We start from the raw sequence: 12639 nt of genomic DNA, 5'->3' as shown, positions 1-12639 counted from the left end.
GAGGTCAGGAGATCGAGACCATCCTGGCTAACACAGTGAAACCCCGTCTCTACTAAAAACTACAAAAAAAAAAAAAACTAGCCGGGCGTGGTGGCGGGCGCCTGTAGTCCCAGCTACTCGGGAGGCTGAGGCGAGAGAATGGCGTAACCCGGGAGGCGGAGCTTGCAGTGAGCTGAGATCCGGCCACTGCACTCCAGCCTGGGCGACAGAGCAAGACTCCGTCTCAAAAAAAAAAAAAAAAAAAAAAAAAATAAGATGTAGCACATTGGTGTGTAACTGGAGAGTGGCTGGCTGGTTAAATGGGTAGCTGGGAAAACTGGGAGATGAGAATCAGAAAAAAAAATCTGTGACTTATATCACTACATGCAAAATAAAAATAGTCAAATCATGTGGTCCAGGCAGCCTTTATTTATTCCCCGTTTTTGAAGAATAAATCTAATATAAAATATATTATGCTACAGAAACAGTTCAATAAAAATTTAAACTAAGAGCAAGTCATTCACAGAGAACCACAATTTTCATTGCATTCTAAGTATTTTATGTTAATATCTATCTTTGAAATTGTAACTTTAAGCTGACTTATAAATATACATGAGGAATCACCCAATAAAGGTACCATCTAAGGCCGGGCGCGGTGGCTCAAGCCTGTAATCCCAGCACTTTGGGAGGCCGAGACGGGCGGATCACGAGGTCAGGAGATCGAGACCATCCTGGCTAACATGGTGAAACCCCGTCTCTACTAAAAAATACAAAAAACTAGCCGGGCGACATGGCGGGCGCCTGTAGTCCCAGCTGCTTGGGAGGCTGAGGCAGGAGAATGGCGTAAACCCAGGAGGCGGAGCTTGCAGTGAGCTGAGACCCGGCCACTGCACTCCAGCCTGGGCGGCAGAGCGAGACTCCGTCTCAAAAAAAAAAAAGAAACACAAAGAAAGAAACAACAGACACTGGGGTCTACTTGAGGTGGGATGGCAGGAGAACAAAGAGGAGCAAAGGGATAACTATTGGATACTGCACTTAATACTTGGGTGATGGAATAATATGTACAACAAACCCCCATGATACATGTTTGCCTATGTAACAAACATTGACATACACCCCCAAACCTAAAATAAAAGTTAAAAATGAAAATAAAACCTGAAGAAGAGGGGATGGGACAGTGACTGCTATTTTAAAATATTAACCTACTGACATTATTTTGCTTAAGTGTTGTACATGTACTATTTTGATAAAATTTTAAAATATTCATAAAGTTTTAAAATACATGTATTTACTTTAGATAGAGTAGATATGAAGGGCAAATACTAGAAAAATACTGTAGTCCCAGCTACTCGGGAGGCTGAGGCAGGAGAATGGCGTAAACCCGGGAGGCGGAGCTTGCAGTGAGCTGAGATTCGGCCACTGGACTCCAGCCTGGACCACAGAGCGAGACTCCATCTCAAAAAAAAGAAAAAAAAAAAAAAAAGAAAAATACTACATTGAAGTATTAGATAAAAGGATAAGTTGATAAAAATAAGATGTAGCGGCCGGGCGCGGTGGCTCAAGCCTGTAATCCCAGCACTTTGGGAGGCCGAGACGGGCGGATCACGAGGTCAGGAGATCGAGACCATCCTGGCTAACACAGTGAAACCCCGTCTCTACTAAAAACTACAAAAAAAAAAAAAACTAGCCGGGCGTGGTGGCGGGCGCCTGTAGTCCCAGCTACTCGGGAGGCTGAGGCGAGAGAATGGCGTAAACCCGGGAGGCGGAGCTTGCAGTGAGCTGAGATCCGGCCACTGCACTCCAGCCTGGGCGACAGAGCAAGACTCCGTCTCAAAAAAAAAAAAAAAAAAAAAAAAAAAATAAGATGTAGCACATTGGTGTGTAACTGGAGAGTGGCTGGCTGGTTAAATGGGTAGCTGGGAAAACTGGGAGATGAGAATCAGAAAAAAAATCTGTGACTTATATCACTACATGCAAAATAAAAATAGTCAAATCATGTGGTCCAGGCAGCCTTTATTTATTCCCCGTTTTTGAAGAATAAATCTAATATAAAATATATTATGCTACAGAACAGTTCAATAAAAATTTAAACTAAGAGCAAGTCATTCACAGAGAACCACAATTTTCATTGCATTCTAAGTATTTTATGTTAATATCTATCTTTGAAATTGTAACTTTAAGCTGACTTATAAATATACATGAGGAATCACCCAATAAAGGTACCATCTAAGGCCGGGCGCGGTGGCTCAAGCCTGTAATCCCAGCACTTTGGGAGGCCGAGACGGGCGGATCACGAGGTCAGGAGATCGAGACCATCCTGGCTAACAGGGTGAAACCCCGTCTCTACTAAAAAAAAAAAAAAAAAAAAAAAACTAGCCGGGCGAGGTGGCGGGCGCCTGTAGTCCCAGCTACTCCGGAGGCTGAGGCAGGAGAATGGCGTGAACCTGGGAGGCGGAGCTTGCAGTGAGCTGAGATCCGGCCACTGCACTCCAGCCCGGGGGACAGAGCAAGACTCCGTCTCAAAAAAAAAAAAAAAAAAAAAAAAGGTACCATCTAATGTGAATAGACATTATTCATAAACAATTGGGGGAAAAATAATCTAACAGTAAATAATTGAAAAAAAAACTATATAATAGTTCAAATCTATGATGGACTATTACTTATCCAGATTAAAAGATTTTATAGGCCGGGCGCGGTGGCTCAAGCCTGTAATCCCAGCACTTTGGGAGGCCGAGACGGGCGGATCACGAGGTCAGGAGATCGAGACCATCCTGGCGAACACGGTGAAACCCCGTCTCTACTAAAAAAATACAAAAAATTAGCCGGGCGAGGTGGCGGGCGCCTGTAGTCCCAGCTACTCGGGAGGCTGAGGCAGGAGAATGGCGTAAACCCGGGAGGCGGAGCTTGCAGTGAGCTGAGATCCGGCCACTGCACTCCAGCCCGGGCGATAGAGCGAGACTCCGTCTCAAAAAAAAAAAAAAAAAGATTTTATAATTCAGTGGCTTTTAAAAACCCAATAAAATCACTGGTAAAAGAGGAAAAAGAGGTGAGGCACCAGCTTCAGATGATCTCTTTTGTTGTTGGAATCTGACATTTTTTGGTGGGTGAAGTATGACTCAGATTCTACTAGCCTGAACAACTTGCCTGCCCACTCTCAATACCACCAACTGTTTACATTCAATGATTAGCATGAGAACATTTGTTTTATAAGAGAGCAAAAAAGAGATTTTTGTTTTTGTATTTATGTGGGACAAGAGAAAGAACAGGAGAATGGGAGATGTTACAGAACATAATTTCCCTACTTAGTCTCTTAATTCTGAAATGGGTTTCTTGAAGACAGGAGTAAAACTATCAGTGCTATTCATGGCAAGGACAATGACTAGAACTAATACAGTTGTTAAAGAGAGATACTGTTTAACTGCAACATAAGCAGAGTTCTTGGGCTGTCCAAGTGGCACAGTGTTTCAAAGAAGTCCATTTCCTCTTCCTTTGCATAGCATCTAGCAATAATAGAGGATACTGGATATTTATGCGGCATCTGTAGAACACAGGTGATTGCATGATAGCTAGTTGTAACAGTTGCATGGCAAAAGGGATTTCTGAGCTGAAGAGAAAGAAAGAAACACAGGTGGACAATGGCTGGTAACAGTAGTTGTATCAGTAGGCAAGATTATGCTGAAGTAACAAAAACATCCCCTAGTCTCAGTAGGTTAAAAAGCTAAGTATAGAAGATAGTTTCCTGGGAGGCGGAGCAAGATGGCCAAATAGGAACAGCTCCAGTCTCCAACTCCCAGCGCGAGCGACACAGAAGACCGGTGATTTCTGCATTTTCAACTGAGGTACTGGGGTCATCTCACTAGGGAGTGCCAGACAATCGGTGCTGGTCAGCTGCTGCAGCCCAACCAGCGAGAGCTGAAGCAGGGCGAGGCATCGCCTCACCTGGGAAGCACAAGGGGGAAGGGAATCCCTTTTCCTAGCCAGGGGAACTGAGACACACAACACCTGGAAAATCGGGTAACTCCCACCCCAATACTGCGCTTTAAGCAAACAGGCACACCAGGAGATTATATCCCACACCTGGCTGGGAAGGTCCCAGGGCCACGGAGGCTCCCTCATTGCTAGCACAGCAGTCTGCGATCTAACCGCCAGGCAGCAGCGAGGCTGGGGGAGGGGCACCCGCCATTGCTGAGGCTTAAGTAGGTAAACAAAGCCACTGGGAAGCTCGAACTGGGTGGAGCTCACAGCAGCTCAAGGAAACCTGCCTGTCTCTGTAGACTCCACCTCTGGGAACAGGGCACAGCTAAACAACAACAACAAAAAAAGCAGCAGAAACCTCTGAAGACGCAAACGACTCTGTCTGACAGCTTTGAAGAGAGCAGTGGATCTCCTCATACGGAGGTTGAGATCTGAGAAGGGACAGACTGCCTGCTCAAGTGGGTCCCTGACCCCTGAGTAGCCTAACTGGGAGACATCCCCCACTAGGGACAGTCTGACACCCCACACCTCACAGGGTGGAGTACACCCCTGAGAGGAAGCTTCCAAAGTAAGAATCAGACAGGTACACTCGCTGTTCAGCAATATTCTATCTTCTGCAACCTCTGCTGCTGATACCCAGGCAAACAGGGTCTGGAGTGGACCTCAAGCAATCTCTAACAGACCTACAGCTGAGGGTCCTGACTGTTAGAAGGAAAACTATCAAACAGGAAGGACACCTATACCAAAACCCCATCAGTATGTCACCATCATCAAAGACCAGAGGCAGATAAAACCACAAAGATTGGGAAAAAGCAGGGCAGAAAAGCTGGAAATTCAAAAAATAAGAGCGCATCTCTCCCTGCAAAGGAGCGCAGCTCATCGCCAGCAACAGATTGAAGCTGGTCAGAGAATGACTTTGATGAGATGAGAGAAGAAGGCTTCAGTCCATCAAACTTCTCAGAGCTAAAGGAGGAATTAGGTACCCAGCGCAAAGAAACTAAAAATCTTGAAAACAGAGTGGAAGAATTGACAGCTAGAATAATTGATGCAGAGAAGGTCATAAACGAAATGACAGAGATGAAAACCATGACACGAGAAATACGTGACAAATGCACAAGCTTCAGTAACCGACTCGATCAACTGGAAGAAAGAGTATCAGCGATTGAGGATCAAATGAATGAAACGAAGCGAGAAGAGAAACCAAAAGAAAAAGGAAGAAAAAGAAATGAACAAAGCCTGCAAGAAGTATGGGATTATGTAAAAAGACCAAATCTACGTCTGATTGGGGTGCCTGAAAGTGAGGGGGAAAATGGAACCAAGTTGGAAAACACTCTTCAGGATATCATCCAGGAGAACTTCCCCAACCTAGTAGGGCAGGCCAACATTCAAATTCAGGAAATACAGAGAACGCCACAAAGATACTCCTCGAGAAGAGCAACTCCAAGACACATAATTGCCAGATTCACCAAAGTTGAAATGAAGGAAAAAATCTTAAGGGCAGCCAGAGAGAAAGGTCGGGTTACCCACAAAGGGAAGCCCATCAGACTAACAGCAGATCTCTCGGCAGAAACTACAAGCCAGAAAAGAGTGGGGGCCAATATTCAACATTCTTAAAAAAGAATTTTCAACCCAGAATTTCATATCCAGCCAAACTAAGTTTCATAAGTGAAGGAGAAATAAAATCCTTACAGATAAGCAAATGCTTAGAGATTTTGTCACCACCAGGTCTGCCTTACAAGAGACCCTGAAGGAAGCCCTAAACATGGAAAGGAACAACGGTACCAGCCATTGCAAAAACATGCCAAAATGTAAAGACCATCGAGGCTAGGAAGAAACTGCATCAACTAACGAGCAAAATAACCAGTTAATATCATAATGACAGGATCAAGTTCACACATAACAATATTAACCTTAAATGTCAATGGACTAAATGCTCCAATTAAAAGACACAGACTGGCAAACTGGATAAAGAGTCAAGACCCATCAGTCTGCTGTATTCAGGGGACCCATCTCACATGCAGAGACAAATATAGGCTCAAAATAAAGGGATGGAGGAAGATCTACCAAGCAAATGGAGAACAAAAAAAGCAGGGGTTGCAATACTAGTCTCTGATAAAACAGACTTTAAACCATCAAAGATCAAAAGAGACAAAGAAGGCCATTACTTAATGGTAAAGGGATCAATTCAACAGGAAGAGCTAACTCTCCTAAATATATATGCACCCAATACAGGAGCACCCAGATTCATAAAGCTAGTCCTTAGAGACTTACAAAGAGACTTAGACTCCCATACAATAATAATGGGAGACTTCAACACTCCACTGTCAACATTAGACAGATCAACGAGACAGAAAGTTAACAAGGATATCCAGGAATTGAACTCATCTCTGCACCAAGCTGACCTAATAGACATCTATAGAACTCTCCACCCCAAATCAACAGAATATGCATTCTTCTCAGCACCACATTGCACTTATTCCAAAATTGACCACATAATTGGAAGTAAAGCACTCCTCAGCAAACGTAAAAGAACAGAAATTATAACAAACTGTCTCTCAGACCACAGTGCAATCAAACTAGAACTCAGGACTAAGAAACTCAATCAAAACCGCTCAACTACATGGAAACTGAACAACCTGCTCCTGAATGACTACTGGGTACATAACGAAATGAAGGCAGAAATAAAGATGTTCTTTGAAACCAATGAGAACAAAGATACAACATACCAGAATCTCTGGGACACATTTAAAGCAGTGTGTAGAGGGAAATTTATAGCACTAAATGCCCACAAGAGAAAGCAGGAAAGATCTAAAATGGACACTCTAACATCACAATTAACAGAACTAGAGAGCCAAGAGCAAATACATTCAAAAGCTAGCAGAAGGCAATAAATAACTAAGATCAGAGCAGAACTCAAGGAGATAGAGACACAAAAAACCCTCCAAAAGATCAATGAATCCAGGAGTTGGTTTTAGGAAAAGATCAACAAAATTGACAGACCGCTAGCAAGACTAATAAAGAAGAAAAGAGAGAAGAATCAAATAGATGCAATAAAAAATGATAAAGGGGATATCACCACCGACCCCACAGAAATACAAATTACCATCAGAGAATACTATAAACACCTCTATGCAAATAAACTAGAAAATCTAGAAGAAACGGATAATTTCCTGGACATGTACACTCTTCCAAGACTAAACCAGGAAGAAGTTGAATCCCTAAATAGACCAATAGCAGGCTCTGAAATTGAGGCAATAATTAATAGCCTACCAACCAAAAAAAGTCCAGGACCAGATGGATTCACAGCTGAATTCTACCACAGGTACAAGGAGGAGCTGGTACCATTCCTTCTGAAACTATTCCAATCAATAGAAAAAGAGGGAATCCTCCCTAACTCATTTTATGAGGCCAACATCATCCTGATACCAAAGCCTGGCAGAGACACAACAAAAAAAGAGAATTTAGACCAATATCCCTGATGAACATCGATGCAAAAATCCTCAGTAAAATACTGTCAAACCGATTCAGCAGCACATCAAAAAGCTTATCCACCATGATCAAGTGGGCTTCATCCCTGGGATGCAAGGCTGGTTCAACATTCGCAAATCAAAAACGTAATCCAGCATATAAACAGAACCAAAGACAAGAACCACATGATTATCTCAATAGATGCAGAAAAGGCTTTTGACAAAATTCAACAGCCCTTCATGCTAAAAACGCTCAATAAATTTGGTACTGATGGAACGTACCTCAAAACAGTAAGAGCTATTTATGACAAACCCACAGCCAATATCATACTGAATGGGCAAAAACTGGAAAAATTCCCTTTGAAAACTGGCACAAGACAGGGATGCCCTCTCTCACCACTCCTATTCAACATAGTGTTGGAAGTTCTGGCTAGGGCAATCAGGCAAGAGAAAGAAATCAAGGGTATCCAGTTAGGAAAAGAAGAAGTCAAATTGTCCCTGTTTGCAGATGACATGATTGTATATTTAGAAAACCCCATTGTCTCAGCCCAAAATCTCCTAAGCTGATAAGCAACTTCAGCAAAGTCTCAGGATACAAATTAATGTGCAAAAATCACAAGCATTCTATACACAGTAAACAGACAAACAGAGAGCCAATCATGAATGAACTTCCATTCACAATTGCTTCAAAGAGAATAAAATACCTAGGAATCCAACTTACAAGGGATGTCAAGGACCTCTTCAAGGAGAACTACAAACCACTGCTCAGTGAAATAAAAGAGGACACAAACAAATGGAAGAACATATCATGCTCATGGATAGGAAGAATCAATATCGTGAAAATGGCCTTACTGCCCAAGGTTATTTATAGATTCAATGCCATCCCCATCAAGCTACCAATGAGTTTCTTCACAGAATTGGAAAAAACAGCTTTAAAGTTCATATGGAACCAAAAAAGAGCCCGCATTGCCAAGACAATGCTAATTCAAAAAAGAACAAAGCTGGAGGCATCACGCTACCTGACTTCAAACTATACTACAAGGCTACAGTAACCAAAACAGCATGGTACTGGTACCAAAACAGAGATATAGACCAATGGAACAGAACGGAGTCCTCAGAAATAATACCACACATCTACAGCCATCTGATCTTTGACAAACCTGAGAGAAACAAGAAATGGGGAAAGGATCCCTATTTAATAAATGGTGCTGGGAAAATGGCTAGCCATAAGTAGAAAGCTGAAACTGGATCCTTTCCTTACTCCTTATACGAAAATTAATTCAAGATGGATTAGAGACTTAAATGTTAGACCTAATACATAAAAACCCTAGAAGAAAACCTAGGTAGTACCATTCAGGACATAGGCATGGGCAAGGACTTCATGTTTAAAACACCAAAAGCAACGGCAGCAAAAGCCAAAATTGACACATGGGATCTAATTAAACTAAAGAGCTTCTGCACAGCAAAAGAAAGTACCATCAGAGTGAACAGGCAACCTACAGAATGGGAGAAAATTTTTGCAATCTACTCATCGGACAACGGGCTGATATCCAGAACCTACAAAGAACTCAAACAAATTTACAAGAAAAAAACAAACAACCCCATCAAAAAGTGGGTAAAGCATATGAACAGACATTTCTCAAAAGAAGACATTCATACAGCCAACAGACACATGAAAAAATGCTCATCATCACTGGCCATCAGAGAAATGCAAATCAAAACCACAATGAGATACCATCTCACACCAGTTAGAATGGCAATCATTAAAAAGTCAGGAAACAACAGGTGCTGGAGAGGATGTGGAGAAATAGGAACACTTTTACACTGTTGGTGGGATTGTAAACTAGTTCAACCATTATGGAAAACAGTATGGCAATTCCTCAAGGATCTAGAACTAGAAGTACCATATGACCCAGCCATCCCATACGGGTATATACCCAAAGGATTATAATTATGCTGCTATAAAGACACATGCACACGTATGTTTATTGCGGCACTATTCACAATAGCAAAGACTTGGAATCAACCCAAATGTCCATCTGTGACAGACTGGATTAAGAAAATGTGGCACATATACACCATGGAATACTATGCAGCCATAAAAAAGGATGAGTTTGTGTCCTGTGTAGGGACATGGATGCAGCTGGAAACCATCATTCTCAGCAAACTATCGCAAGAACAGAAAACCAAACACTGCATGTTCTCACTCATAGGTGGGAACTGAACAATGAGATCACTTGGAGTCGGGAAGGGGAACATCACACACCGGGGCCTATCATGGGGAGGGGGGAGAGGGGAGGGATTGCAATGGGAGTTATACCTGATGTAATTGACGAGTTGATGGATGCTGACGAGTTGATGGGTGCAGCACAACAACATGGCACAAGTATACATATGTAACAATCCTGCACGTTATGCACGTGTACCCTAGAACTTAAAGTATAATAATAATAATAATAAAAAGCTAAGTATATTCCTTGCAGATCCTAAGTGTTCGTACTTTTTTTTTTCTCATTAAACTTTTTTAATGGGTCTCAAAATTCTATGACAAATTTTTGGTCAAGTTGTTTCCATTAAAAAGTACTGATTTTAAAAACTAATAACTAAAAACTGCCACACGCAAAAAAGAAAACCAAAGTGGTCCACAAAACATTCTCCTTTCCTTCTGAAGGTTTTACGATGCATTGTTATCATTAACCAGTCTTTTATTACTAAACTTAAATGGCCAATTGAAACAAACATTTCTGAGACTGTTCTTCCACCACTGATTAAGAGTGGGGTGACAGGTATTAGGGATAATATTCATTTAGCCTTCTGAGCTTTCTGGGCAGACTTGGTGACCTTGCCAGCTCCAGCAGCGTTCTCTTCCACTGCTTTGATGACACCCACCGCAACTGTCTGCCTCATATCATGAACAGCAAAGTGACCCAAAGGTGGATAGTCTGAGAAGCTCTCAACACACATAGGCTTGCCAGGAACCATATCAACAATGGCAGCATCACCAGACTTCAAGAATTTAGGGCTATCTTCCAGTTTTTTACCAGAACGGCGATCAATCTTTTCCTTGAGCTCAGCAAACTTGCATGCAATGTGAGCCGTGTGGCAATCCAACACAGGGGCATAGCCAGCACTTATTTGGCCTGGATGGTTCAGGATAATCACCTGAGCAGTGAAGCCAGCTGCTTCCATTGGTGGGTCGTTTTTGCTGTCACCAGCAACAATGCCACGACGAACATCCTTGACAGACACATTCTTGACATTGAAGCCCCCATTGTCCCCAGGAAGAGCTTCACTCAAAGCTTCATGGTGCATTTCAACAGATTTTACTTCAGTTGTAACCTTGACTGGAGCAAAGGTGACCACCATACCAGGTTTGAGAACACCAGTCTCCACTCGGCCAACAGGAACAGTACCAATACCACCAATTTTGTAGACATCCTGGAGAGGCAGGCGCAAGGGCTTGTCAGTTGGACGAGTTGGTGGTAGGATGCAGTCCAGAGCCTCAAGCAGCGTGGTTCCACTGGCATTGCCATCCTTACGGGTGACCTTCCATCCCTTGAACCAAGGCATGTTAGCACTTGGCTCCAGCATGCTGTCACCATTACAACCAGAAATTGGCACAAATGCTACTGTGTCAGGGTTGTAGCCAATTTTCTTAATGTAAGTGCTGACTTCCTTAACAATTTCCTCATATCTCTTCTGGCTGTAGGGTGGCTCAGTGGAATTCATTTTGTTAACACCAACAATTAGTTGTTTCACACCCAGTGTGTAAGCCAGAAGAGCATGCTGTCGGGTCTGCCCATTCTTGGAGATACCAGCTTCAAATTCATCAACACCAGCAGCAACAATCAGGACAGCACAGTCAGCCTGAGATCTCTCTGTAATCATGTTTTTGATGAAGTCTCTGTGTCCTGGGGCGTCAATGATAGTCACATAATACTTGCTGGTCTCAAATTTCCACAAGGAGATATCAATGGTGATACCACGTTCCCGCTCAGCTTTCAGTTTATCCAAGACCCAGGCATACTTGAAGGAGCCCTTTCCCATCTCAGCAGCCTCTTTCTCAAATCTTTCAATGGTTCTTTTGTCGATGCCACCACATTTGTAGATCAGATGGCCAGTAGTGGTGGATTTGCCCGAATCTACGTGTCCAATGATGACAATGTTGATATGAGTCTTTTCCTTTCCCATTTTGGCTTTTAGGGGTAGTTTTCACGACACCTGTGTTCTGGCGGCAAACCTGTTGCGAAAAAGCGTTCATACTGTTTTGACAGGGGTGCTCTCCTCATCTGAGTTATTCGACTCCAGGTTGCTAGAAGCTTCATTTTGAGTTGTGTCTTCAAACTTTCTGGAGCATGAGGAAAGAAGGCAGCTTGGTGAACTAGACACTGGCTCTTGTTTTCAGAGGCAGTGACATTTCACTTCTGCTCTTATTTCATTGACCAAGTCAAGTCAAGTAGCCCTACCTACTTTTATGGGGGACAAAAATTATGATTCTTCTATATGCCTAGGAGACAGAATTATGGAAAAATTTGGCAATCAGCATATGTTGCTTTCAGTTTTTCACAATAGCTAAGAGTGGTTTTAAGAGCATGTGGGCATGCATTTCAGAAATAAATTTTGAATTTCGGAAATAAAGGGGGAAGACTCTTTGATAACTCATGTTTTATCTGTTTACATTAGTGGGTCTCTTGTGAACATAATCTAGGTACACAAATACATATGTAGTCAAAAGTTGGCAAGACTTGGAACATTTGTGTTTTATATGCTTTTGAGATTTTGTTTAAATGAAGAGTCCTATAGAAAAAAATGAGTCTAGGCTGGGCGCGGTGGCTCAAGCCTGTAATCCCAGCACTTTGGGAGGCCGAGATGGGCGGATCACGAGGTCGGGAGATCGAGACCATCCTGGCTAACACGGCGAAACCCCGTCTCTACTAAAAAAAAAAAAAACACAAAAACTAGCCGGGCGAGGTGGCGGCGCCTGTAGTCCCAGCTACTCGGGAGGCTGAGGCAGGAGAATGGCGTAAACCCGGGAGGCGGAGCTTGCAGTGAGCTGAGATCTGGCCACTGCACTCCAGTCCGGGCGACAGAGCGAGACTCCGCCTCAAAAAAAAAAAAAAAAAAAAAAAGAAAAAAATGAGTCTAATTAGAGAATATTTTCTGAAATTAAGATGTTCATATTATTATTTACATGAGAAGTATCTTGATTCAAATTACA

At 42.7% G+C, this 12639-nt stretch overlaps 1 protein-coding gene across 1 annotated transcript; it reads right to left on the bottom strand.

Moving 5' to 3' along the window:
* Window positions 1–9921: 9921 nt before the first annotated feature.
* On the bottom strand, window positions 9922–11670 carry LOC117095639 (elongation factor 1-alpha 1-like). Its single transcript, XM_033232239.1, has one exon. It carries the CDS (start codon window positions 11610–11612, stop codon window positions 10224–10226), a length of 1389 nt encoding a protein of 462 aa, XP_033088130.1. The 5' UTR covers window positions 11613–11670; the 3' UTR covers window positions 9922–10223.
* Between the last annotated feature and the right edge of the window lie 969 nt (window positions 11671–12639).

This window comes from Trachypithecus francoisi, unplaced genomic scaffold, assembly GCF_009764315.1.
Source record: "Trachypithecus francoisi isolate TF-2019V2 unplaced genomic scaffold, Tfra_2.0 Lachesis_group14, whole genome shotgun sequence".
In the NCBI taxonomy this organism is placed as follows: domain Eukaryota; kingdom Metazoa; phylum Chordata; class Mammalia; order Primates; family Cercopithecidae; genus Trachypithecus; species Trachypithecus francoisi.
This window is presented reverse-complemented; position numbering and strand designations above follow the sequence as displayed.

Bases quoted from the DNA above. Each gene is read 5' to 3' on its own strand.
- LOC117095639 (XM_033232239.1), bottom strand. From the start codon at position 11,612: ATGGGAAAGGAAAAGACTCATATCAACATTGTCATCATTGGACACGTA.